The sequence below is a fragment of the Gallinula chloropus genome, assembly GCF_964237585.1.
Source record: "Gallinula chloropus genome assembly, chromosome: Z".
Classification (NCBI taxonomy): domain Eukaryota; kingdom Metazoa; phylum Chordata; class Aves; order Gruiformes; family Rallidae; genus Gallinula; species Gallinula chloropus.
The window spans coordinates 50118126-50145653 of record NC_140089.1 but is presented as its reverse complement, the minus strand read 5'-3'; the positions used below and the strand labels follow the sequence as shown (position 1 = coordinate 50145653).

At 43.4% G+C, this 27528-nt stretch overlaps 1 protein-coding gene across 1 annotated transcript; it reads left to right on the top strand.

Annotated features, from left to right (window-relative positions):
* The first annotated feature begins 7782 nt into the window (after positions 1 to 7782).
* On the top strand, positions 7783 to 19306 carry LYRM7 (LYR motif containing 7). The gene is made up of 5 exons (XM_084278023.1): positions 7783 to 7828; positions 10918 to 10990; positions 11617 to 11687; positions 13602 to 13683; positions 18671 to 19306. The coding sequence occupies exons 1-5, from the start codon at positions 7811 to 7813 to the stop codon at positions 18739 to 18741; spliced, it is 315 nt and encodes a 104-aa protein (XP_084134149.1). The 5' UTR covers positions 7783 to 7810; the 3' UTR covers positions 18742 to 19306.
* The last annotated feature ends 8222 nt before the right edge of the window (positions 19307 to 27528 follow it).

Below are 27528 nucleotides of genomic sequence, written 5' to 3'. Positions count from 1 at the left end.
ATTAAGTAATCTCTAATCTTCTGCATTAGTTATAAGTATATAATGATCATAATAACATCAAAGATATTAAAATGTCATAGTCTAAATGCCTAGCAGACATTCAGCTAACAAAAAAAGACCAGAAGAGTGCTCAAAAGATGTCTTGCATGTCATAATAGTTTTTCCTTTATGTCTGATTAGATTCTGTTGTGGTTCAGCCTCAGGCAGCAGCTGAGCACCACATGCCACTTCCCCCCAGCTTCCCCCCTGCTCCCCATGGAGGAGCAATGAACAAAATCAACTGCGGGTGGGGATAAGGACAGTTTACTGGGGCAGCACAGAGAGAGGGGAACAGCAGCAACAGGATTTGTGACAGAATCACAGAAAAAGTGATAACACAAAGCACTTTACCTGCCTGATGTCCAACCAGACCACACTCAAACCATCCTGTGGGGAGCATGACATCACACAGTATGGAAAACACCTTGGCCAGATTGGCTCATCCATGCTGGTACCTTGTGAAAATTAACTCTGTCCTCGCCAAAACCAGGACACTGTCCACCTGTGAGATATCATCCATGGGAAAGCCCACCCTCATCTATATGCCTTTCTTTCTCCTGTCATCTCAGGACATGGAATAGTTCCACAACAGTACATGGATGACATGTAATCTTATTAGCTTCTTTCAGCTGTAGTCAGGTAGCACAAATAGCCAGAACACAAACCATTTGTAAATAGACCAGAAGGAATTTCAGACATCAGTGGGCCACTTTCTGCTCCTATTGTAAAGTCCCACAGATCATGGAGATGACTGTTGATCTACCTGTGTAATGTCCTGGAATGTGCTCTACCCAATGCTTATTTCCTCTCTAGAATGAGCCCCACACACTCAGCATGAAAAGAAACCCGCAGAACCGCAAAGCTTGTCATCAAAAGTGGCAGCAACTCTGTATACTGATGTAGTGAAGAATGCAATAGGAAGCTAAGATATATTTATATATATAATTTAATAGTTTGAAATTCACTAGGGTTTGACAGAAAGGGAGAAACATTAGTCAGTTTGAAAAGGTGTCTGATTGCCTAGATTGTGAGCATAAGCTTTCCTCCAGCCTTCAGAGAATTAAAATTTCAATAGCATACACTGCTGTTGAGTTTTGCTAAATTAGCTAATCTAGATGCCAGCTTCTCAATCAAGGGAAAAAAGTATGTGCTCTAAACTCATTTTGCAATAGGTCAGATACCTAAAGACCTGTTCAAACTTTTAGCTGACTGTATGTATAGGATGGATGGGCAAACATTCAGTCTGCTAAGAGGTGGGATGTTATTAACTTCTTTCTTACTTCCCTCTGACAGAGTAATTAGTCACTTCATATAGAGCAGTTTTGTTTGCATGATAATTAAGTGGGGGGAGAGATGGATGGATAGATTGCTAGTTTGAGCTACTCCATAGAAGAATGGGAATGTTTATCTTACTGTTCTCCAAGAAGAAATGATGGGATGGTGACAGTCATCTAGGGCTCTGGTGAACATCTTGGAATGGCAATATTTCCAGCCAACAGATTTAACCCCAGGAGAAGACATCAGGTAAGAGTTTCATATTCTTTTGCATGAGAAATTAAGTACACGTTCGGGTAGCAGCCTAATTTCACCAGGTCAGCTCTACCTATCAGTTTCCAGGCAGATTTTGTGACTGCATGGAACACCAGTACAAAGAAACTGGGTCTGCAGCACAACTTTCAGGCTCAGATCCAAAATCTGCAAAGTATGATAAAGTGCTTTGGGATGGAGGTCAGATATGAAATACTCATATTATCTGTGATATGCTTTTATCTCAGAAGAGTTTAATTATTGTCACTGCTTTCTTATAAATTTGAAATATCTGATGGGGACAAAGAGAAATATTTGCCCTTTGGACATAGTATTTAACTTTTATTTTCTTTCTGATGGATGTGCTCAGACAGCTGTACAACCTCAGCTTCCAAAGTCTTTCTGTCCTAAGAAATTAATGTTGCTGACATAGGTGAGGTGCAGATTGTGAACTCTTTGTGCAGCACACTGCAATTACACTTTGATCATGAGGTCTGTCATTTCCACAGGCAGATACTTGTAATGTCAAAAGCAATGACAAGTACTCACTAGCAATGCCTGCAGCAAGACTACAGTATAAGACAAATGTACAGATTTTTCTCAATTGCTGCAACAAATTTGGTAAAGATAAACTATATATTTTTTGTGTATTACTTTTTTTTCACTAAGCAATGCCCCTCTTACTGCATTTTTCATTACAAACAAAATTATGTCTTTAATATTCTGTTGTGTTCAGTTCTTCCATTTTCTTTGTTGATTTTGTAAAGCAATGGTTCAGTTTGTAAACTGCCCATCCATAGTGTCACTGTTCAGCCCCAGCCAGCAGTTGAGCACAAATGCAGCTGATAGCTCACCCCTTCCCCAGTGGGATGAGGAGAAGGTGGAGACAAAGACAAACCTCATGGATGGGGATAAGGACAGTTTGCAGAGACAGCAAAGGGAGGAAAGGAAATAACAACAGTATTTGTAACATAATATATGGAATAAGCGATTACACAAGGCAATTTATCAAACCAATGACCAATGGACCTTCAGACTGTCCCACAGCTGTAAGGAACTGCACCTCCCCAACTAGCCTTCTTTTATGGTGAGTGTGGTCTCATATGGTATTAAGTAACCCATTTGGCTAGTTTGGGTCACCTGTCCTGGCTTTTCCTGAAAATTAACCCTATCCTGGGTAAACACAGGACATAATCCAGAATTATTCTATACCATCTATGTCACACCCATTGATGTCACATGACTTTTCTCTGAATAATCTTCTGGCAGCAGCTGGCACTTTTGACCAATACTTTACAGCTGTAACATTTCACTTCTGCCAGGTTTTTTTCTGCATAGGGACATTTCAGCCCACAGCTTCCTCTCCGCCCCACACTCCCACTCCCCTGTTGCTGAATATGACAGTGGCTCTCATGCGTATGTGTGATGGATGTGAAAACTACCTTGGTGACACTCAATGAAGTCTGAAGTCATGTCAAGAGAGAGAGGCAGGGGGTGTCCCATCCCAGCTCAGCTCTGCTGCTGTGGGCACAACTCCTGTGTGCCCCAGCTGCAAGACAAATGAAGAATTCAGAACTAACCAAGATGAAACATCTGAAGAGAAATTAGGTACTTCTTGTCTTCGTTTCTTCCCTACTTTGCATAAGAATGTGTTTATATATGAGTTTTGTATTTAAAGGATCTCTAAAGTAGTGTAAGTACTTCTTGAGACATTGTGAACATCAGATGAGTTCAAAAAGGCTTTTGTTTATAAATTGGTATTGTTTGTATGTTACAGAATTATGCACATACAAAATTACATAAGGAGAAAGTATCTTCCAGTAGTTCAATATACTCCCTTTGAAGCATCGAATAAAATTGTGGGAAAACCTGTTTTATGTGAAAGTGTAAATATATGTATGTAGCAGTTTTGCATTAGCTGGGTCCTGGTGAATGGGAGGGGCTGTAGGGATGGCTTCTGCAAGGAGCAGCCAGAAACTCTCTGCAGACCCCAGACAGTAAACATCGGCCGATTCAAGACCAGAGTTGCTGCTGACCAAGGCTGAGCCAATCGGCGATGGTCACAGCGCCTCTGGGAATCACAGCTAGGAGAAAAAAACATGGAACCCACTGCACTTTGCCCCCAGAGAAGGGAGTGAGAAGATGTAAGGAGCTGTGCAGACACCAAGGCCAGGGAAGAAGGACAGCAAGGTGGGTCTGCTGGGGAGTGTGGGGAGGGTGCATGCGGTGAGGCGCGCCAGGTGCCAGGGATTACCCTGCAGCCTGTAGAGAAGAACATGCTGGAGCGGGTGTCCCATCAGAGCCCATGGATAAGGACAGGGAGCAGAGACCATCTGCAGCCTGAGGAGAGACTGACCCATGCCACAGCAGGTTTGCTGGGGGACTTGTGACTCTGTTGGGGACCAGGCCGGAGCAGTCTGGGCCCAAAGGTGAGTAGCCCATGGAATGGAGCCGTGCTGAGGCACGTGGTGAGGAGATGACATCCTGATAGGGAAGGGGAAGAAGGGAGCAAAATGACCAAAGTGAAGTCTGCTAAGAAGGGAAGGGTGGGGGAAGGTGCTTTAAGATCTGGCTGTACTTCTCATTACCCGACTCTGGTGTCACTGGGTGTGCAGTGCAGTGTCATAAATTAGAGACTTTCCTTTCCTTCACTCTTGTGTTGAGTCTGTTTTGCCCGTGACGCTGATTGTGGAACGATCTCTCCCTGTCCTTATCTCGAATCCTGAGCCTCTCAATATATATTTTCTCCCCTGTCCAGCTGAATAGGGGAGAGATAGAGTGGCTTTGGAGGGCATTTGGCCTCTAGCCAGGGCCAAAGCACCACAATGTATTTTGTATACTTTGCTCATAATGTCTATCTGAGCTCTGGTCACTTAAGTTTACCTGGTCTTTGTTGTATAGAGAGGCACAAATTTCACTCAAGCTTTTTCTAGGAAGATTATTTGCCTTGTGGCAGAAATCTCACAGGAAAGATAATTTTGATGGGAGGCAGTGAGTTGTTTAAACCTAAAATGGTTTCACAATTGATTATCTGAAACTGTTACAAAAAGAGAATTTGTCATATACATCTGGTAATAACTTTGAAATTATTTACCTTGAGGTACCCTAAACAAAGCCTGATGAAGCACATTAAACACCAAGGTGACACTCTGATTCCTCACTTGATTGTACTGTATTATTTTGACACGTGTATCTCCCACAGATGGCACTGGAGTAGGATGACTAAAACAAGGATAAAATTAAGTGTCTCAGTGACAAATTTCATTGCTTTCAATTGTTGTCCAACCATGGCTATTAAGAAAGAATGCATTTTTCCCTCTATGTCCTGACAAATATATTTTGTGAAATAATAGGAGAGTTGATACTACCAGCTAGATAGACTCAAGAACAGTTTGATGAACTAATAGTTGGTCAGGATCCTTTTGTACAGGTTAGTGTACTTTAATTAGCACCTTGGGCTGCTATGCAGTCACTCTAGAATGCCTATTTCTATGATAAGAAGACATAGTCAGTTTAAGAATTTTCTTTCTAAAGGCAAAATAATTTTTTCATATAGTTGACTTCAACATGTATTTTCACCTCATCACATGAATTGCAAACTTTGTTATTTTGAATACAAAAAGGCCTTTTCAAAGTATTTAATTCATTCCCTCACAGCTACAAAAATTTTTCCTGCAAATTGATCTCTGAATGAGGATCCTTTATCCTGCTAAAAGATCATGATTCATGATGAGGTGCATAGTCTAAAATAAGTGCATTTAGAAAATTTGAAATATTAAAATTTTTTAGTAATAGTTTGGCATCCCTATACTTGAATTAATTTTGAATGCAATTGCAGTTAAATAATGAAACAGAGCATACACTGAAGGCAGAGTCCTAGCAGTAAAGCTTATTACATTTAAAATCCTAATGCTCCATGTAGCTAATGCTGGATTATGTTGTTGGAAGTATAAGCCTCTTTACTTGGTTTTCTGGAGAATGACAACTGAGTTTTAGAGTACCAGACAGAACTGTGGGATGACTGGGCTCAGGCTAGGCTGGTTAGTCAGTCTGTGGACAAGGCAAGGCAAGACTGTGGCAAGCTTGCTGTGAGCAGCCCAAAAGGTGACCTATGTAGAAATGGACAATGACTGAAGAAAATGTCTGCTGAAAAATGCTGGCAAAGAAAAAGCCTGCTAGCTTAGGAGCTGGGGACCAGAAGCATCCTTGAAAAGTGCAGCTGGCCTCTTTGAAGTACAGTTGGGTACCTAGAAAACAGAGACATCTGGTGATACCATTGATAAGCCTAGAAATAAGGAACTGTAACAGCAACATTTTGTCTGACAAGGTGAAAAATAGCCTGTGAAAGGGGAAAACACCCTGAGAAAGTAAGAATCTCAAACTGTCCTTGGCTGTTTTTACTGCAAGAGAAGGAAAACAGTCTGGCAAAAAATAGAAATTTTGCCTGAAAAATACCAAACATCTTCACCTGTTAGCTGTTCCAGGTGGAAAACAAATTAACAGCGCTCATTGACTGATCACAGTGATAGTGTCTCTATGTTGTAAAAATTTTACAAAACCTCATGTCTCGAAGTAAAAATTAACTTCCTGTCCCAAAGTGGAGCCACTCTCTCTGAAAACATCCTGTGCTGCACACATTTATTTCCTAAACTGGCTGAATGCTCTGCATAGACTTTCTCCAAGGTCTAGGGACTCCAACCAGCAACACCCAGCTGACTCCAGACTCTGTGTCAGGGACAGTCTTTGAAGTGAGACACTGTTACTACGTGGGCTCCTGCTGGGATCGCTGCTGGGGACAGCTCAGTCCATGCTTCCACCAAGGGGATGCTTGGGTCCCCCCTCTGGGATCAGCATGTTCTCCACTCTGGGATGGTCTACGCTCTTCTGATACCTAATTCTCTTGAGCTTGGTATTATATATCCACACTGGTAATCCATCATAATGTATCTGCTGGTATATTGTTGGTAAATTGCTTCACCAAGTTTGCAGTAACCCACCAATAATAACTACCTACTTGGTTGTTGCTGTTACTGGTTGTTGCGATAATATTGATTCTTGTTGTACAACTGATTGCTACTATTGATCATAATTAGTTAATCATGGGTGCACTTGCTAGTGGTGGTTATTTTGTGGTAATCTGTAATAAAGCTGAGAAATTTAGAGGGTGAAGCCTCCATCATGAAGCCTTCACATATTACAGAACCTTGCAAACCCACAGTGGCGATCTCAGCACACCCACTGCCCAGGTCACCCTTTGGGCAGGGCTGGAGACTGACCCTGCTGCCACATCACAGGCCCCCGGGGGGCTGACGTGGGATCCTGGGCCAGGGGCTAGTCAGGCCAAGGAGGCTTATTAGTGCGCTCAGGGCTTCAACATCTAACATCAAAGACAATTCCTCCGTCTAAACCTGCCATTCCTCTTTAGGTCATCTGAAGAACTGTGTCTGGGTTTTTTCCAAAGAGGCTGGATCCATGTTCACTAAGAGTTACAAATGGGGTGATGGTTTAAATGCAGTGGCTGTTCCTTAGCAGAATATTCTCTACCAATTTAAAGATGTTAAAAAAAAATAATGGAGAAGTCTGATCAGCTCTGATAAATAATCCTTTATTATCTCAGTCATCAGCATATTGTATTTTAAAATGGAATTAGAATTTAAATACAATCAAGCACTCCTGTGAAGTAACGGGCAGGAGTATAAAATAATGCCTTGGCCACAAACTGATGGTTTTCCAATCATCCGCTTCAAAAAATGAGCTTTTTCATTAAAAAAAAAAGGGGGGGGGGTTGGAGAAAGAGGGTAAAATACGTTATTTTACCTGGAGCAGCCCCCCACCACATCGGCACACCCCAGCATGGCCTGGCCGGCGCCAAGGCCTCCACCTGCTGCCGGAGGAGCCCTCGGGTAGCGCGGGCAGCCCTGGCAAGGGCCGTCCCCTGTCAGGTCCCGGCATACTGCAGGGCGGCATTGCTGGAGTGGCTGCCGCCGGCCACACCAGCCAGGCAGCCCGGGCTTCCCCAGGAGCTGCACCAACGGCCCGGGCGGGCGGGCGGCACCGCCCCCGGCTGGCGGGGCGGAGGAAGGACGGGGGTCAAAAACTACCCGGAACAACCGGGGCGGGGAGTTGCGCTCTGCGGGGGAACATTAGCAACGGCACCCGGAGGCGGGGAAGGGCCCGGGCCGCGTTTAACCGTCACTTCCGCGCCCGTACCGCTCTTCCGGACCGGAAAAGGAGGGCGGTCGCCATGGCGAGCCGTGGGCAGGTGAGCGTGGTGCGCATGTGCGGCGGCGGGGAGGGCTGGCGGCGGGCAGAGGGCTGGGGAGAGGGCGGGTGGCCTCCTCCGGGGAGGCCGCGTCCTGCCCGCGTCTCTTCGGGTTCGCGGGGTGTCGCGGGGGCTCCCCGGTGTTCGGGGATCGCCTCGAGTGAAGGGCCCCGCCGGGGCAGCGTGAGGCAGCGAGTACCTGTGATTGCAGGGAGGTCCTGGCTTGGCGGCTGAGCACAGACCTTGACTTCTACCAGCTTAATCCCCCCTTTTTTTCATATGTTGGTGTTCAGGCGTTTCAAGAGAGGTAATCGAGCGCTGAGGGTTTTCTGGAGGAGTGTTAACAGGGTCTGCCACATCCATACTCGCCCACAGAGGTGGTTGCCTTTCTGGCTCTCATCATGAGAGGTAGCCAAGGCCTCCCTAACAGCTTGTAGGCACCAAAGACTGAAAGGCCACTGTCCTAACATCTCTTCTTAAAGGCCCTTGCAGGAGTGGGGCAACCACTGCCGCTCTGGGAAGCCTGTTGCAGTCTCTGACCATCCTCTTGACAAAGGAAAGTTGACAAATACCCTCACGCAGCTTTGAAGCCTTCCCATGGGTCCTGCCACGGGATGCTAGGGAGATCAGTAGTTCCTTCAGCACTTCTCCTCCTCTGAAAGCTGCAGAGAGGAAGGAGGTTGCCCCTCAGACTCCTTTTCTGCAAACCAGGTAAACTGTGTTCTTAGGTGCTTGGCTTCCGTCTGTCCACCATCTACCAAAGAGCAGTCCTTCCCAAGTGGAACAGATGACTTAATTCCAGTGCCAAGGCTGCTTCTGGACTCCAGGGCAGAAAGAAAGCCCATGCTCAAGGACACCAGCATGGTCACCTTTCCCTGGTTACTTTCCACCTGGGTAGCCTGCTGAATGTGCAGTGTCCCTCCCTGGGCCTGTCCCTCCAAAGGTGCAGGACTTCAGGCTTCCCTTTCCTGAACTCCTTGGGACTCTGCCGTGTCAGGGTATGACCAAAAGCAGCACTGAGTTGTGACTCTGAGCAAGAGGTGGGACTTGGGTGGGTGGGTGTTGCTGCAGGGAGTCTGCACCCAGCAGTGCAGGCTGCTGGGAGAGCAGAGTCCCAGGACATGGGGGCAGAAGGTGTGGTGAGGAGCAGTGGGGCACGGGCTGGCACTGAAGATGTCCTGGTGGTCCAGTCCTGGCTTGTGCATCCCCCAGGGCATCCTGCCAGGTCACTCGTCTTTTGCTGGCTGGTGAGATCTCTTCAGTGTTGGTCCTCCTCTTTGGGGGTTGCCATGGCTGCCCACGGGAGCCTTCACTGCCTGGGCTGGAAGTGGAGGGCCTGGGTATAGCCTCCCTTGGCTTCTTCTGGGGGTCTTCTTGCTCCTCAGGGATGGCAATGGGAACAGAGGGCTGCCTGCTGTCACCCCCACCAGTGGCAGTGGGTGAGGTGCTGGGGAGCCTGCCTGTGCTGGATCTCACAGGGCTGCCAAAGGAGACTGGGCTGGGGACCAGAGACCCTACTTGGGAGGCAGCAGGGATGGGGACAGCCGCAGGGCTGTCCTCCTGCCACCAGGCAGCATGGGCACCCTACCAGCTCAGCAGATTGTGCCCTTGCACAGCAACATGTGCACCGGTGTTACTGTGTGGGGTTGGTGGGACACCCTCACTGTGACACCCCCAGTGTGCAATCCAGCAGCTCTCTATCCAGCCCACTGTGGTTCTCTCTGCCCTTGAAGGTGCCAAAGATCTCCTCCTGATTCTGTTAGACCAAGGACTGCAGAATCTGGAAGAACATTGGGTTGCTGTGGAAACAGCTCATCCTGTTTGAGGGCTGGGGGGCACCCGTAGGACCCCGGGGCAGCCTTCCTGCTGGGGAGCTCCAGGGTGGTGGAGGTGGCGGGCAACTGGGTTTCTGGAAGCTTCTCCCGCCTGGTAGTTGACAACTGATGATGGAACAGATGGTGCAATTAATTACACGCCCCACAAAGTTGTCGTCTGCCTGCACTGAGTGCCGGATGGACAGGATCTCCCTGTTGCAGAGGGAGTACTCGGGCTGCACCAAATTCCGGATGGACAGGATCTCCCTGTTGCAGAGGGGGCACTCGGGCTTGCTTTCAGCCCACTGCAGGATGCATTGGCAGCAGAAGAGGTGGAGGCAGAGCATCACATAGTGGGCCTACTGCCAGCTGCCCAGGCTCTCTAGCTGCTGTGGTGGACTGTGGGGAGGTGGTGATGGCAAGCCACTCCCTCCTGCCAGTGCTGCAGCGGTGGGTGTTTGGCTAGAAGAGAGGCCCCAATCACTGGCTGGTGCAGAGAGGGCTGGAAGAAATGCCCAGGTCCCTCAAGGAGGAAGCCCTCCCAGGTCGCCACCCCAGGCTGAGGGGTCTCCTCACAGCTCACCTCGGCTGCTCTGAGCCTGCTTCCTGTATACCCCAGCTGCCTGCACCTGGCAGAGCTGGGGAAAGCCCTTTGATAGCTCAGGGCTTGGGCACAGAGAGCTGCAGCAAGCAACTCCCCCAGCACAGCAGCACCTCTAAAAGTCTTGCTCCACGCTCAGACCACTGATCACCAACTGGCTGGGTGATGCTTTAAGCAGTGAGGGGTGCCTGGTCCATCGAGTTCCATCACTAACCAACATTGCATTCCATCTGTTATGAGACCAGGTCTCAGGTCACCCCGTGCTATTGCTCTTTGCTCTGCCCCGGTGCCTTCTCTGCTCAGCCAGCTGTGGCTCTGTTGGCTTTATTTGATATTGGCACAATAAATGCTTTTGTTGATGCATTTTCAGGATTGTATTTCTACATGTAAAATGATTATTTAGGAGCATAGTGCTTGTAGTCGCTAGTATCTTAATTTAATTTGAAACATCTATGACTGCCTAGGACTCATGGTTTTCTCACGTCTGCTTTGGCTGCAAGTTATTTGATCAGGAATTTGAGGTAACCTATCTCAGGTAGTGATTTCATCCCAGATCCTGTACTAAATGGAAATAATGTGAAAGATCAACCAGAACACTCTTACTTGCAGCATGTTCGTTTTAACTAAGAATCCTGCTAGCAAAGAAGCTAAAGCAATTGGTGTTGTATTGACAGGTTCTGAAGCTGTTTAAATTATTACACAGAACCCGACAAGAAGTTTTTAAAAATGATACCGGAGCGCTTGAAGGTGAGACACTTGATTTGGGGGGGGGGGGTGTGGATGTTTACCTGTCTGTCTTGGAGCTTTCTGCTATTAATACACAGAGAATTCTTAACATAAGAATGCTATCAGACATGATGTCCATAATCAGACATCCATTAATTTGAAACAAAAAACCCCCGTTAGGCTCAAACACTCATAGACTCAAGCACTCCAGGTGTATTTTGTAGGGAAAACGTCCCTCTATGAAACCTTGGTGACCTCCCTGGGATTTTATTTTCTTTTTTTTTCTCTCTCTCTCTTTTTTTTTTTTTTCCTTTTCAGCCAAAGCACATTTAACTGTGTTAAGAATTTGAGTTTATTCTCCTTACATACCGTTACTCCTCCAGGAATAAATGCTTTTTTAGTAAACTAACATTTAATAGTGGGTTCTGTATGTTAGATACCTTTAAAGCTCAGAACATTAGGCAGACCTTTAACGGCCTATCTAAAACATGACATCACTTGAATTCCATGGAAATACTCTTTTAAAATCCTTCATGCAGAGTGTGCCAGGAAGGTGCTGTAAAAAACTCTGGATTCTGAGCTGTGAGGAGGGGACAAAGACAAGACATGATTCTTTGTTCAGATGCTAGTTTTTTTTGTTTATTTAGCTGCAAGACAAAAGATAAATGAAGAATTCAGAAATAACCAAGGAGAAACATCTGAAGAGAAGATAAATGAGGTACTTATCTTCATTTCTTCCCTACTTTGCATAAGAATGTATGTTTTGTATTTAAAGGATCTCTAAAGTAATGTAAGTACTTATTGAGACATTGTGAGAGTCAGATGAGATCAAAAAGGCTTTTTGTTTATGAATTGGCAGTGTTTGTATGTTACAGAATTATGCACATACACAGTTACATAAGAAGAAACTGTCTTCCAGTAGCTCAGTGTACTTCCTGTGAAGTTTCTAATAAAATTGTGGAAAAACCTGTTTTATGTCAAAATGTTACTGTATGTGTTTTGTGTACCTTGCTGGTAATACCCACATGAACTGTGGTCACTTAAGTTTGCTTGGTCTTTGTTGTACAGACAGGCACAGAAAGGTACAGATAAATAATCTGCTCATTTACTGGCAGACAGGAGAAGTGATTTGGATTCCCGATCTGTCATGGTTGGTAACATCCATGCAGTGTAGTCCTTGTCATTCAGCCGTTTAACAGACAGTATTTACCTTGTCATTGGGCACTAGTTGGGAGAACGTGCCTCCACTCTGTCCTTTGCAGAAGCAAGTCTAAACCTTTGCATAGCACCAGCCACTGGACAGTAACAGAGAGAGTTCTGAGCATTTAGTTGGGACATCCTCGCGTTTCTGCTGGCTGTTAGGTGCTTGTGGTAGTACTTGTCTGTCTGTGTTCCTGGTGTCTGGTCTGTTAAACTGTGTGTTCTTTCTGTTACAGATACATGGGAAAAATACTTGCTGTAATTTTAAAAACTTGTTTTTTAGCAATGACAACCTGCAGAACACATGTGACTTGTTAATATAGGTCAGTAGATATCTTGAATAAGCACAGAGGTGCTGGTGTTCTGCTTTGGACAGCAGCTAAATAACTACTATTGGCCAACCAAGTGTGAATGACTTTGCCAGAACAGAAGGCATCAGTGTCTTCTAAGATGCCATCAGATACTTACTTAGGGACATAAGGAGGTAGAAGTAACTGTTTTCAGTATTAGAATGTGAGATGTGGCACCTGAATCTACAGCATTTTTGTTCAGATCAGGAGGGCACTTCTGAAGTTACCTTTCTTATCTCCACTCCTGGTGATTTGGCTTGTTTGGGGAGCCGTCTCAGAGTAAATAATAGCCGAGTTCCTTTAAGATGAACCTGAAGTGTGCTTCAGGAGCTTGCAGCCTATCTGCCAGTGGGCATTCAGTATGGGGAACTGGAGGGGACCTAGAACATACCTGGGAAAGGGAAATGGGGGAGGAGGAATTCTGTGTAGCTGTCAAATCTTTAACCCTTGCCAAAATTCCTTTCTGTTGGTACACACTACTTCCTAGTGTAAGCATGTCTCCCAAAAGGTCTCACTTGTGCAGTTTTACTTTTGACATAGATACCACACAAACAAGTATTAGGCTTCTCTCAATTGCTCAGCAAAACTAGCAAGGGTACTTCTGCTTATCCTCTTAATGAAGGAAAGAACTCCAGGCCTTTTGGCAAATATTGATGTCCCTGCTAACCTTTAAGGTGCAGCCTTGGTGCTGCACTGCTCTTCTGTGAAACCACAGAGGCATTGACCTCAAGCTTCTATGATTATTGGAAACTAATTACTTGGTTTGGTAGTTGCATTCTATCTTACTTGTTTGCAGTTTTAATTTGGTATATAGATTTTATACTGCTGCATGCTACTGAGCAGAATTTTCCTTGCTCTCATGTTATATGTCAAAGTAGCTTATATATCAATCTGTAAGTTATTCCAGGATTCCCAAGTAAAAGCTATGTATAGAAAATACATAATTAACTGAATAATAGAAATGACTGGCTTTCTTATTTGAATAGCTGTACAGTATGGAAAATATCTTCAGGAGTAATTACATATAATTTTAATTACTCTATTTTGTTGTTGGTTTTTTGTTTGTTTGTTCATTTTACTAGCTTCTGAAAATAGCCTCTGATGTGGAAGTGATTCTCAGAACTTCTGTTATTCAGGCAGTTCACACAGATTCCGACAAAATATGTGAGTAAAGCTACATGCTGAATAGATGTTTAAAAATGTTGTAGTTCAGTAAATAAATATTAAACTTGAAAACTAAGTCAAGGGCTAGAGAGACCAAAAGTCTATCTGTCATTTCCCTGCCTGAATTAGCAAATGCAGTATGTGTGCTGTTCCTCCTACAGCTTTTTCTTTGGAGGACTGAGTGTGCTTTTCCAAAACATCTTTCTGACAGTCTTCAGTTTCAGATTGTGCCTTGGAAAGTCTGTGATACAATGATGGCTAAATGCAAAGCCTCTTGAATTTGGAAATTTTGGGTTCTGCTTTAAACGTTAGTTGATCTTACAGTCAAACAACAAGAGAAGTAGTAGGTTCGGATCACAGCTCTGTGGTAGAGGAGAGGAGAAATCTTCAGCTGTGTAGTTTCCTTTCACCTGTCCTTAGTGGTCTTTGTAAAGCCTTGTAACTATTTTCAGTTTTTGATGTGAAAAAAACTTTACTTTAGGACGACCATTATGATCCAGGTCAAAGATTTGTCTGGACAGGTCTTCCACAGTGTTCCTTGGCCGATGACGATAGAGGAGCATGAACAGATTCACATCTTCTGGCTGTTTGGACCTGGCAGCACTTCCTGAGCCAGCGGTGATTTCTGGTGTAGTAATGCTCACTGGGTTTCTCTTTCACGAACTTGTTGCTGTCAACATACACAGTTTTCTTGAATTAAAGAACCTTTGCCAAAAATTTACTCCTTTTTATGAATAACCACTCATAGTTTTTATTTTGGACCTATTGTTCAATTACCATCCGTTTTCACCAAGCTGTTCATGAGTTTTTAATCTTCTTGTGGGCTTACAGCCCCCTTTATTGTTTTTCTTATTCCTGTGGAAGTTTTTCTGTGAAACAAGAAGTGAATCCCTGTGATCATTCTTTTACTATTCTCTGCACCCTTTTCAATTCTCCTGGTATCTCTTGTAAGATGATTAAGAGACTGTTTAGAACTGAGCACTGTCATCAAGTTGTGGACAAACAAGGCGTTTCTACAGACAGCGATGGCAGAATGTTGTTTCTCTTTCATTCTCAAGAATCATTCCTAATTATAAATCTCATTTTGGCTGCTGTGCATATCTATATTTATTTTTACAACATTTTCTTGTATTCATTAAACTCATCTGAATGTTTGTAGTCAGTTTTGAACCTATCGCTTTCTTTTTTGATTTAGTAGCAAGGATTTACAAAGGAGAGATCTTCTCTGACCAGTCTGATGCCCTTTCGCAGTGAAATGACTTGACTTGGCAGACAAGGAGATAGTACTGGTGATCTCCATAAACAAAAAGTTTAAACACATTGGCAGGTGGTGTGGAATGTCATTTTGGTCAGTTGGGGTCAGCTGTTCTGACTGTATTCCCTTCAAATGTCTTGAAAATACTAAGTGGATCTTCTCACTTTCCTTTGCTTTTTGGCAACTAGAGGCCAGTTTCTGGAGCAAATGTCTTTGTAGATACATGAGTCTGCTTAGGTAGCACATTGAATGGGCATTCAGTTCCAGTATAGCTTTGATTAAGGAAGTTTTAGCAGAACAAAATGAACTCTTTTGATCCTTAACCTTTGTGCCCTGTTGTAACTTTTATAGTGCCAGTAGGATTCCAGTTAGCTCCCTCATTGCTTTTGTTGTGTCATCATTTATTAAATGACAGGCTTGGGACAGTTTTATTTAAAAAAAAAAAAAAGTGGAAGTACACCCCAAAGATGACTGTTTGAATTGGTCTTTGCTGTCAAACAAAAAAATACAACCTCAGTTGAAAAGTTTAGTTTCAACTTCATCTTAGGTGCTACGTGCTTGTATGGGAAATTTTGTAGGTGAAGGTTTACTTTGCTGAAATACTATTGGCCCATTTGCAGGGGGGCAGGGGGAGAGGTAACATGAAAAAATAGAAGTTGTAAAATACTTATTATATTTGTGCTATATTTAATACAGTAAGTTATTACTGTGTCCTTGCCTCGGTTCTTATGTTGTATAAAAGAAGAGCAGGGGAAAAAAAGGAACTAGCTAAAATGTTTTAGAAGCCTGTTGATGCAGATGATTTTCTTCAGTGAGTTACTCTCAGAATCTTTGACTGTAACTTTCTGTATTACAGCTAACAATGTATGATTTAGCTTTACTTGTGTTTTTCTTATTCTTTTTACAATCCTGCATCTCTGAAATAACTATTTAATAATGGAAAAGAAAAAGCCAAAGTCTTACATTATGCAGCGAGGACAAATATTGGAAGGGGAACATTTTCCATGAAGAAGTGAAATTATACTGTGCTGCCCATAGCCATGCACAGGGCAGTGTTACTCTTTAACAAGAATTTGAGCTTCAGGGGTGAATCTGTGCAATATCTCCTAGGGAGCTGCTTTGGGATGGGGGTTGGACCCGATGATCTCTTGAGGTCCCTTCCAACCCCTATGATTCTGTGATTCTATGAAACTAGGCTGAGGTTTTCTTACCAATGAGAGGACAATTCCAGTTAGGAGCATGTTAGTCACATCTGATAATTTTTTCTGACATTTTTTTAAAAGTCTTTCAGTCTGAATTAAGTGAGTAGTATACAAATGTCTCGGTTCTATGAATTTCACTTTGATTTCAGGTTAAGCTGATACATGTAGATCTTACATTTATTAATATATGACACATGCAGGTTGTTCTGATGACTTTGATTTGTTCTGTTAGCAGTGTCTATTTTGAAAATTTAGATTTGAAAAGGAAGGTTAAAAATTACTCTTTATGTCTTTATTGGATACTCTTTTTTCAATATCCAATTCTGGTTTTCATTGGCATTTCTGTTTCACATAACTATACGAAGTGTGTAGATCATAGAATAGAATCAGAATAGAATCATAGAATTGCCTTGGTTAGAAGGGATCCTTTAGATTATCAAATCCAACCATCACCCTAACCTGCCAACCACCGCTAAAACATGTCCCTCAGCACCACAGCTAACTCTTTTAAATTACTTCCAGGGATGGAGCCTCCACCACCTCCCTGGACAGCCTGTTGTAATGCCCAACAATGTGAAGGCTTTTCCTAATCTCCAAGCTAAACCTCCCCTGGTTTAGATTAGATGCAATCAGCACATTTGTTGTAGATTCACTTACAAATATTTTATCTAAGAGCAATGCAATTGAAATTTTATTTAAAGCTCTTAGAAACTTTTAAAATGCATCAGTATTAGTACACAGATGCAAAGGGAACATACCTCCAAGAAAATCAGTTTTCTTATCAGATAGAGCACAACAGTGCACTTCAGACAGAGTGTTACTAGTTACACAAGCCTACACACAAACACACAGTTTTACATGTCTTCTGTAACTTTTGCTGCTTTCTAACATAGTCAAAGCACAACATCGTGATTTCAGGATGTTGTGCTTGATTTTTTTGCTGCAGGAGCAAATCTAATGTGGTACAGCTCCTTTCCCTTCATGAAGAAAGGGTGAGATGATGTCTGTGGAGCTAGGTGGCAAGAAATTAGGGTCAGGATGAGGTTAAAATGGTGTACAATTAGACAAACCCAAACATGGCACTTCTGTGATGTTATAATAGTAGTAGTTTTAATTGATGCCCTTTTTTTTCCTGTGGCCTTTAAAACAGGTGAAACAAGATTAGAGATCAGAATACAGGACGTTGAGGGAGAGGGCAAGTCAAAATATGTGTTAATTTTTGGAACTATTAAGTAAACATACTTTGACTCATGATAACATTGCCATTACACAGAATCACAGAATCATGGGGGTTGGAAGGGACCTTGAGAGATCATCAGGCCCAACCCCCCTGCCAAAGCAGCTCCCCAGCTCATATCACTCAGAGAGGCATCCAGATGGGTCTTGAATATCTCCAGAGAAGGAGACTCCACCACCTCCCTGGGCAGCCTGTCCCAGGGCTCTGTCACCCTCACTGGGAAAAAGTTCTTCTGCATGTTGGTGCGAAACTTCCTGTGCTCCAACTTGCAGCCATTGCCCCTTGTCCTGTCCCCACAGACCACTGAAAAGGTGCTGGACGTTTCCCCCTGCATCCCATACTTAAGATATTTATAAACATTTACAAGGTCCCCCCTTTAGTCTTCTTTTCTCAAGGCTGAACAGTCCCAGCTTACCCAGCCCTTCCTCATAGAGGAGATGCTCCAGGCCCTTAATCATCTCTGTAGCCCTTCTCTGGACTCTCTCCAGAAGATCCCTGTTTGTTTTATACCAGGGAGCCCAGAATTGGACACGATACTCCAGGTGGGGCCTGAGCAGGGCAGAGTAGAGGGGGAGGATCACCTCCTTTGACCTGCTGGCCACACTCCTCCAGATGCACCCCAGGATCCCATTGGCTCTCTTGGCCACCAGGGCACACTGCTGGCTCATGGCCAACCTGTCATCAAGCAGGACCCCCAGGTCCTTCTCCACAGAGCTCTTCTCCAGCAGGTCATCCCCCAGCCTGTGGTTATTCCTTCCCAGGTGCAAGACTCTACACTTGGTTTTGTTGAACTTCATCTGGTTTCTCCCTGTCCAGCTCTCCAGCCTGTCCAGGTCTCGCTGGATGGCAGCGCAGTGTTCCTGCGTGTCAGCCACTGCTCCCAGCTTTGTATCATTGGGTACTTGCTGAGGGTGGATGCTATTCCCTCATCAAGGTCGTCAATGAAGATATTAAACAAGACCAGACCCAACACCAACTCCTGGGGAACACCATTAGTCACATTGTCTCTCTTGCTAGAAGTTACTGCAGCGCTGCCACTTTTCCTGTGTTCTTAATGCTATTTAAATACTTTATGTGCTTTTAAAAGGAAAAAGTGGAAGGCAATATTTTCACCAACAGAAAGTTAAAATGTTAATATACTTTTGTCTTGGGTAAATCCATGCTTACCAGATGTTCAGATTCTCATTTTAGAATCCTGATTTTTTGCTTGTCAACTTTAGAATTTTTTAATGGTATTTTCCATAAGATTATATTCTTACAGGGTTGTTTGTTTTTTTTTTTTTTCTATTACAGTGCTGATACCCAGGAAAGATCTGCTACAAGACAACACTCCTTACTTTGATAAACCAACAAAAACCCCATGAATCCTGAGGAAAACATGCCCCTTCCCTAAATGGTTAATATCCTGTAATGAGATTGCTGAAAACCAATAGTAGATACCTATTTTAAAGTGAGAAATATTTAAAACTAGTTAAATATTGTTACCTGTCAAACAGACTGAAAACAATTCACCAAGTTTAGTGGGTGGGTGCTGTGATACCATCATGCACTTCTACTGTGTAAGATACTGATAATTCCTCAGAAACTGAAGTCACACGTTCTCTTAAAAATATACTGCTGAACTGTTTTACTTCAGGCCAGGAATGTTTTTAGTAATAACAGTTGTAAGAGATTGTTTTGTAGCAATCTGGAGTTGTATTCAAACCTAAATACAAATTAAATACAGTTCTTAATCATGATTATATTTATTTATAAGTTTATTGTCAATCATATACTGCACTGAAGCAATGAAAAACCACCTTGTGTTGCTTACTGTTAAATTTATGCTTTGCACCAAAAGTGTGATTTCTGAAGTTGTTGTTTATTGTGCACTAATATACTGTGATGTTTGAGAGAGTTCTTAAGGTTTATCTGAATAAATCTTTCAGTTCTTACAAATAGGAGAGCGTGTGTATTTATCTTCTTCACACTTCTGAACAAGCAGGAGTGGCATGGTTTGTGGTTTTAGATGACAGCAGAATGAGAGAACCCAACCACTACCTAATTACAGATACTGGTTTAGATCATATGGTTTATGAATGTAAGGTTTTTAATTTTATCTTGTGATTGTAGAGTGACTTACTGGCACATTTTCCAAAGAAAAGAGGCTTGCTGCTTAGTCACAAGTGATCCAACTTGCCTCAGGTGAATTTATGGTGAGTTTATTTACTGTGCCCTTACACTTCTATATTTGTGAAGGAAACTTACTTGCTTCTTGTAGAATTTATCACAATGATCCCTTTAATTCCATTTTAATGGAATTAAATGTGAGGTCGGCAGCAGGCACCATATTAGGATGTATACACCTTGCACAGCAAAATGGTATTTACCTGTTATCAGGCAAAATATGTACTAAAAGACTTAGTGATGTCAACAGTAGATGGCAGTCTTTCATGTGGTGTTTGAAGAAACCCCAAGTGGAGAAACTGTTTTCATCTCAGTACTGCTTTGGTACTGTTCTGCTGTACTGTGTTTTAGTTTTTTATTTTTAACAAGAACTAAGACATTAATAGGAAGATACTCTGGAAATGTCAACTTACAGGATCAGGCTTGGGATTTAACTGGCATGTGTGTGCTTCATCTTACTTAAATACTCACGATAAAAATACAGGAGGAGTCGCCTGAGTAACGTAGACCACTGCTGAAAATAAAGGGCATGATCACAAAACAAAGCTGCTATAATGTAGTGGCCTTGAGCACGACGCTCCTTAGGCTGCCCTGCAGCATGGGTACGGTCAGCGCCCTAGTGCCCTGTGCGCGCTCCGGGGCAAACGGCATTTCAGTGCGGGGGGAAGTCGAGTTGATAGGCCAAAGACTGCTGGTGGAGCCTTACTAGTGCAGGGAGACTGACAGGCCTGTTCCTGGGTCTTGGTTCTGTGTGATCTGAAACACCAGTGCTGGGGATATCCCGACTAGGACAACTTGGAATTTGAATATGGAATTGAGTAAAAGTATGTTGGAGTTGGCAATTGTCTGGGCCCAGACAGTGTTTCCTTTCTGCAAATGTAACTTTCCAACCTTGAAAGGTTCTCACAAACCTGCTAAATGAGTAATAGAACTTTCTCTCTTGTTCACTGGTGGTAGTGGCTATTCCTCTTCCCTTTATTCCCTGCTTTCCTGCTGGCTCACATTGCAGTCCCCAGTCACCTCTCCAGCTTCTGCTTCGTTTTCATTGCACTCTGTGTGTCAATCTGTTCCTGACACTGTGGGCATTGTGTGCACATAGATTTTACTTAATGTCAAGAATATAAAATGTTAAAAACAGGAAGTCTTGTTGCATCCCCTGAGTGAAGTGTTAGCTGTAACTGTTTAAAACTTTACAGAGGCTTTTACGTAATGACTTGGAAGGGAAAAAGGTTGATTCTTTACAACAGAACCTGTAATTTAATAGCTTCACAATACCACAATTCTTTTTGTTAGAAGCCATTCCAGCTGAAGGAGCTGAACTAGTCTGAATGCTGCGTAGCATCCTCAGTCCTCTTTGTATCGTACTGAACCTGTAAATAAAGTAATTTAGCTTCAAGTACTGGCAGTTCTTTACACTTCCTTTATAAAAGGGGAAAAAATTATTGACAATTGAAGACTAAAAATAAAGGCTGACCAACTAACAGGAAGAGCTAGTACTTCCCTGCTCTACAGAGCTCTTTCCAAACTACTTGCAACAATTTAATCCCAAACTGGAGGTTGGTGGGGCATGGGAATTGTCAAATTTTGTTCTTTATTGGAAATTAAAAACTTAAAGCACAAATTGCAACATGAATTCAGTATTACGAATGGTATTTTACAGCTACAAAGGTTTGATGTCTTGATAACTCTAGTAGAAATCCTGTCATTTTTGTGGGTAAAGTATGTGTTGCTTGTATGGGGTAAACCTGTGCTATAGATGTCCACATCTGCCCAATTCTGTTGAAAGATTTCACTAGTGAAGCTTTCACCATCACTTTGGTCGTGGGACTTTTTTTTTCCTGACAGCAAGAATACGTCTGAGAGGAAAAGAGAGGAAGGGCACATCTTTATGCTTTGATAAACTGCAGTATGTTTAAATAATTTGCTCTTTTTATAAGCAATTCTTTCCATTTAACTTGCCCTTCAATAATCTGGTTTGCACCAGATGGAGGAGTAAAGCAGCTAATTGTCAAATTATGCTTTCCTTTTTCTTGCAGTATGTGCTTCAGCTTTCCATCTCATACCCAAAAAGATGATAATCCTGAGACCAAGATTAGTCAAGAATGTATAAAAAGCCAGTGAAACTATGGTCTGAGGAGCTGGGAGGGGGGATGGCATTCTCTGCCTTAAGCCACAAAAGCCAGAACAGTTCCACTGTTTCACGGGCTGCTGCAGTAGCAGCGCTGTTCTCTGGGGGTCAGTGGCCCACCCAACCGCCCTTTCCTACCGTCAGACACCTCTGTAGCTGAGCATGGGAATCACATCACTCTGTTCCCTGCGCAATTGGAACTGTGGCAAGGAGGACAAACAGGCAGTGGTCTGTACGATGCTCTGCACTTTCTCTAGTCAGTTTGTAAAAGAAAAAATGAAAAGGCCATTGCAATGCTCACTTCCCTTTCTAAATGTATGTTGAATATAGAAATCTTTGGTCTGTAGCTGTCCACTTGCAGGTGAGACAGCACTGGTGCTTCTGTGTGGGTCTCTTATCAGTCCATTCATCTGCTTCAGATTTCCTCCCAGGTCAGTTTCTTGGAGGATTTTGGGGGGACTCAACACAAACTCTGTCCATGAAAAACAAGCGCTTTTTAGGAGCTGGCACAAACCTGCACTTTTCACTTAGCTGTGTAACACCACAAAGAGCATGGCTTTCAGGTTGCAGTGCCTTTGGATGGGATTTCAAAAGCTACACGTATATAGTAGCAGTTTGGCCAACGTTATACTGGATGAGCAGGGGAAAGCACTCCTGTGTAACAACATGCTACTGAGAAGCAAAGAAAGAATTCTTACCTAGCTGGAAATAGTCCCTGAAGGAATTTCCCTTTAATGTTAAGAACATGCCAGATTTTTTTGTTAATTGCTATTTAATTATGCATGTGGTTTCCTCAGTAAATTTCCTCTGAGCATGCTTTGTGAAAACAGAAGCATATTGTCAAACTACAGGGACTGATGCTAACCATGTGCCAGATATCTCAGGTGATTCTATTTGAGAGGTTGGTAGTTTTTCCTGCCCCTGCTGAACCACAAGAAGAGTTAACAGCAGCCTGTTCTGCAGCCAGGTAGTTCTACATGCAACACTGTGGATACCCTGAGTCTATTAAGACCAGAAGGGCCATGCACTTGTTGCCTTATCTTTAACTATCAATCTCACAACAAGAAAGTAGAAACGCTGTGCATGGAAGCACAGGTTTATAAACCCCTGGGTGTGTAGCCCTCACCCCCACCATTACTGCTGCAGAAGTGGGAGAGGACTTCCAGCAAAAAGTGTCCTCCTTAAAGCGTCGCTTTTTAAGGAAATTCCAGCTACGTCATAGAATTTGAGCTGGTCAGCATTTGAGCAAATACATACTCCTGCTTATATAAACAGCCTAATAAAATGTAGTGCCTAAATGCTTGCAGAACTGGCAGCCTGTTTTGTAACGACAGTTTGCCAAGGGAGTGAGGAAGTTGGGAACAAATCCTTCCTGCCTGGTGCACGCGGCGATCTCACTGAATTGACCTCTGTGCGTAAAGCAAGCAGGATGTGGCATAGTCTTTAGAGCGTGCCAGACTCCTGTTTGCACAGGGTGCCGTTGGGTAAGCAACAGCCTGAAAGCCTTACAGAAATTAATAGAAAGAATGTGTAACCACTCAATTTCTGCAGCCAATTTACGTTTTTACCCTGGAGAATAGCTGCGTAGATCTTCACCATGGTGACTGGGTATGAGCTTTGTGGCTCATATCTTGTGTGTTATATCTCTACTGACGATGTGACTTACCTAAGAAGGGTATCTAGTACAGTTACATTTATGTACATAAGTAAGTATAATATATATTTTTATATGCATATATTTATAATTATATATTTATATGTGCCTCTGTGTGTAGACTGTTGGTAACAGTTTAAAAAGACACAGTCACAGAACCAGCTGCAGGGAGCACCAGCAAAGCCTTCCTCAGATCTTCTGACCTGCACATGGCATTTTGGCATTGAGCAACAAAGTTGTCAAGGAAATTCACAAAAAGGTTCACTCAGCTGGATGCTTGCACAGCTGTGCGGCCCTGAACATGCTGCCTCATGATGCCATTAGACTCTGTGTCAAATGCTTTAACTTCTATGGTTTGTAATTCTCATCTTTATGCCTTTGCATATGGTATATTAATTTTTTAAGAGATTTTACCTGATTTAAAGAGTAATTTGAACAATGTGTTTGATTTTTTGAGCGATACATTTGACATAAAGAAGTGTTCTAGTTGTCTGTCCATCTGTGTACCCGAACAGCCTCAGATAACCCTAGATGAGCAGACACAAGCACCAACACACAGGTATTTTATGCCTTTTGTCTGTGCTCTAGGCTCATTTATTATATGTAATAATGTGCCTTTGTAGGAGAGACGGGAAAATTAGAGATGTGAATGAAGAATTGATCTTTGGCATTCTAATTAAAAACCTGATTCCATACTTTAGGATTGCTTCAAATGGCACACAGGATTCTGGTCAATTTCCATCAGGCCTTAAGGAGCCTGATCTGTTTCAAGGGTGAAACCAGGTGAGGGTAAGTCCTGTGAGCAGGGCAGTCCCTGGGGCACCATTTGGAGAGCTGTGTGCCTTGGGAGCAGGGAGGGCTAGCTGTGCCTACAGCTGTATTTAGGGGTGCACTGCACAGGAATTGGCAGTGCTGTGCTTTTCAGTGCCCTAAACTCTTCAGACAGCCACCCTCAGCCCCCATGCTAGTCACGGTTTTGATATCCCAAATGTTGCTGCTGCTTTGATAGCTTCTCCCATCATGTAGAAGACAGGACTGGATCCTGTCAACACCATCTTGGCCACTGGAACGTCGTAGAAGCCAGGGGACTACAGGCTGGTCCCTAGCCCTGTTACACAGGGGGAGCTTGCAGTGAGCAGCATCTAAGTTTTGTCTGAGCACAAGCAGTGGGAGAGAGGGACTGGGGAAGGCACTGGAGATGTCAGTGGGTTTGTGGGAGACAGACATTGCCCCAAGATGAAGAGCTGGGTAAGATAAAATTGCAAAGGATTTTTGAAAAGATCAAAATGCTTCTCACTGGCTCCCTCCAGACTCCTGGAAATACATAGTGGTTTTGTGATTCCCTTTAGGGGGGGGCTTTTTGCTTGGATTTTTGTCACTTAAGCCAACTGAGTGCAGCCCCCTGAGGATCAGTTAGGAAAAAGGGGCCACAGGATGATACTAACCACAGAAACTCTTTATTGTGTCAAGGAACTTGGCGTGATCCAACAGCCTCTGCACCACACAGCCCTCTTCTCATTGCACTATCTACCAGCAGCAGGTTCTGCTTGTAGTTGGACACTAGCAGAACCTGCAAGCCACATGCAATTCAGGAAGCACATATTTGTTACTTCTGTTGCATTAGCTGTTAGCAACTATGGTTTTTAAGTTGCAAATGCCGTATAACTGTGCAGATTATTATGTTTCCATTTTGAAGCCAGCATATGGGTTGAGGACTAGGTGCAGTCATTTTTCTGAAGATTTCTTCATTATTCTTTCCCCACAGCAACAGCACTTCAAGGAAGAAACTATTTTAGGGAAGGGCAGCTGGCTTTTTTTTTTTTTTTTTTTTTTGCCCCAGGATATTTGCCTTGGAGGCAGAATGCCAAAGGGTTTAACTTTGAATGTCAATATCAGTAAATTAAGCAAAAGCAAGTGTGTGTCTGTTATTCTTTATGCATGGCACAGTTGCAAAACTAATTAAATTGGGTACTTCAAAGGAAGATTTTTATCCTAGTTTCAGTCTGGTAGGTCAGCTGTTGAAGGTAGTTCTATAGTTATTAAATGGACAAAAAAAGTAACAAGAAGCTGTCTGTAAAGTCTCAAAAATGGTAGTTTGATGAATTTCATTATTCAGTGGTATCTGACTGCCTCTTCAGAGTCTCCAAAAAGATTAGTAAGCGGTTCAGACCAGACTTTGCAAAGCCAAAAGCTGCTGTATAAAATAGTAACAATTACAATTACTTATAACTTTTAACAGCAGTGAAAGAAAATGCTAGTGGTAGGAGGCCTTAAAAGACAAAGAAGAGATTATAGATTAGTTTAAAACATAATGCAACAAAAGGAGAAATGCAGTTGGATATAACAACTTGAGCTGGTTGCTCAGTCTAACACCAGAAAGTTTTATTTTAGATCATGTCTGTGTATTTTGTTAAGAGAGACACGAATAGATTGAGATATGAAAGAGAAATGTGAACTAAGGGGAGAATTTAATGACAAAAAGCCCCAGGGACAGTCAGATATATTCCAAGGGCAGTTTCAGGAAGAGAAAAGTCCAAGGGTAGCGGCCCATCAGTGTGGAGGGTGAGATGCAACAGAGGTTGAGTTCATGGAGGGGAGCTGGCTCTCACTTCACTGGGAGGTCAGAACACCAGCCTTGAGCTAAATGTAATAAAGAGGGTCAACAAGGTCAGGTTTATAGCCAAGGAAAACAAAGTTTTAAGACTGCTTTATAGATTAAATGGCAGTGGGGAGCCAAAGGGAAAGAAGTCTCAGCAATCATGGTAGTAGATTGTGGGAATTTATACTTGGCTTGGCTGCCAGACAGCAGAAAGAGAGCAGGTCTTAAAACCTTTTATAGAAAAAAACATTTTGTGTGTTATGTCTTCATATTCTGCATATAGCAGTAAGTGTTTAGGATAAAATCTTTCTGGGCATCCTGGGGTATAAATGCTGCACTGGTTGTGACATAGGACTGTTTTGAATAGAAAACAGGAAATTAATCCGATTGAGATCTGTTTCTTATCTCGTGTCCTACTTTGAAGTTCTTACATCCAAAGTATTTTCCCTGCAAGGACAAAATTGCTTTCATAGTAGTAACTCCCTTCCCTCCCTCCATTCTTGAAATAAGCTTCTCATCTTCTGCAAATACTGTCTGAAGAAAACATCTTCAGACGTCTAGAGCCCAGGTGGGAGCGAGGTGTTCGCGCCAGGCTCTGGAGGACACATCTGAGTGGGAGCACATGGGTGCCAAGGAGCACCATGAAAGCTGCCCACGCTGTCCGGTCCAGAATGCAGATACATCAGATGCCACTGAGCTACCAGCTGTCTGGACAAGCCGGGGGTTGAGTGTTCGCTACGTATCCACACTGCGTTAATGGCACATGTGTTAATGGCAGATGAGGGTACAAAACAGGCTCCATCAGCAGAAAGGACTAGAGAAGGTTATTGCTCCCAACGGCAGAGGAAGCGAGAGTGCTAGACAGAGCCGCAGTCAAGTTGTGCTGTCCGGGTGACACCACAGCTGCATGCATCTCAGGGGCAAGTCATCTCTCTTTAGTCTTCTGCATTTAGCTGCAGGAACAAGACCACTATAAAACTTGGCAGCAACAGGAGTGCATTTGCATCCACAGCACACAGACAGCAGGGCAGTAAGAGTGCACTTAATACAGTGGCTGTACAGAGTAACAAGAGATTGCTCTGTTATTCACCAGAGTACCCTGCACAGTGCCAGGAAAAAGGGATGGGGTGGGAGTAGGTCCATGGAAAAAGCAAACATGAGTGTTCAGCAGCTATGCACATAATAACACACAAGAGGACACCTCTTACACTACAACAGTATATGCAACACGAATAGCCAAAGAAGCAGAATAGCACCTACTCGTATCTGGCCACAAGCAGACCTGTGAAAGCAAACTAAGAAGAAGAAAATGGCTAGAGTGGCATTACAGTGTTCCCTTGGGAGAAAATACCCTTCCCTACTATCAGGAATCAAGATCTTGGCCCTTGGGGATGCGATAATGCTACCTGTTTTTCAGTATGCACACCCAGGTGCTTGTGCACCTGGATGGCCTGCTCTGCACTGCTGATGTGGGGACGTGTTGGCAGATGAAGTTCTCATTGCTCATCTTTAAGGGAATTTGCCCACAAAGAGGAGGCAGCGTCATGAAATTATGTGCTTTTTTCCACCAGTAAAGAAAGAGAAGAAAATGTCTTCTGTTTCCT

Coding starts and splice junctions, on each gene's coding strand:
- LYRM7 (XM_084278023.1), top strand. Junction 10,991..11,616: donor TGATACCGGAGCGCTTGAAG/GTGAGACACTTG, acceptor TTGTTTATTTAG/CTGCAAGACAAAAGATAAAT. Junction 11,688..13,601: donor CTGAAGAGAAGATAAATGAG/GTACTTATCTTC, acceptor TCATTTTACTAG/CTTCTGAAAATAGCCTCTGA.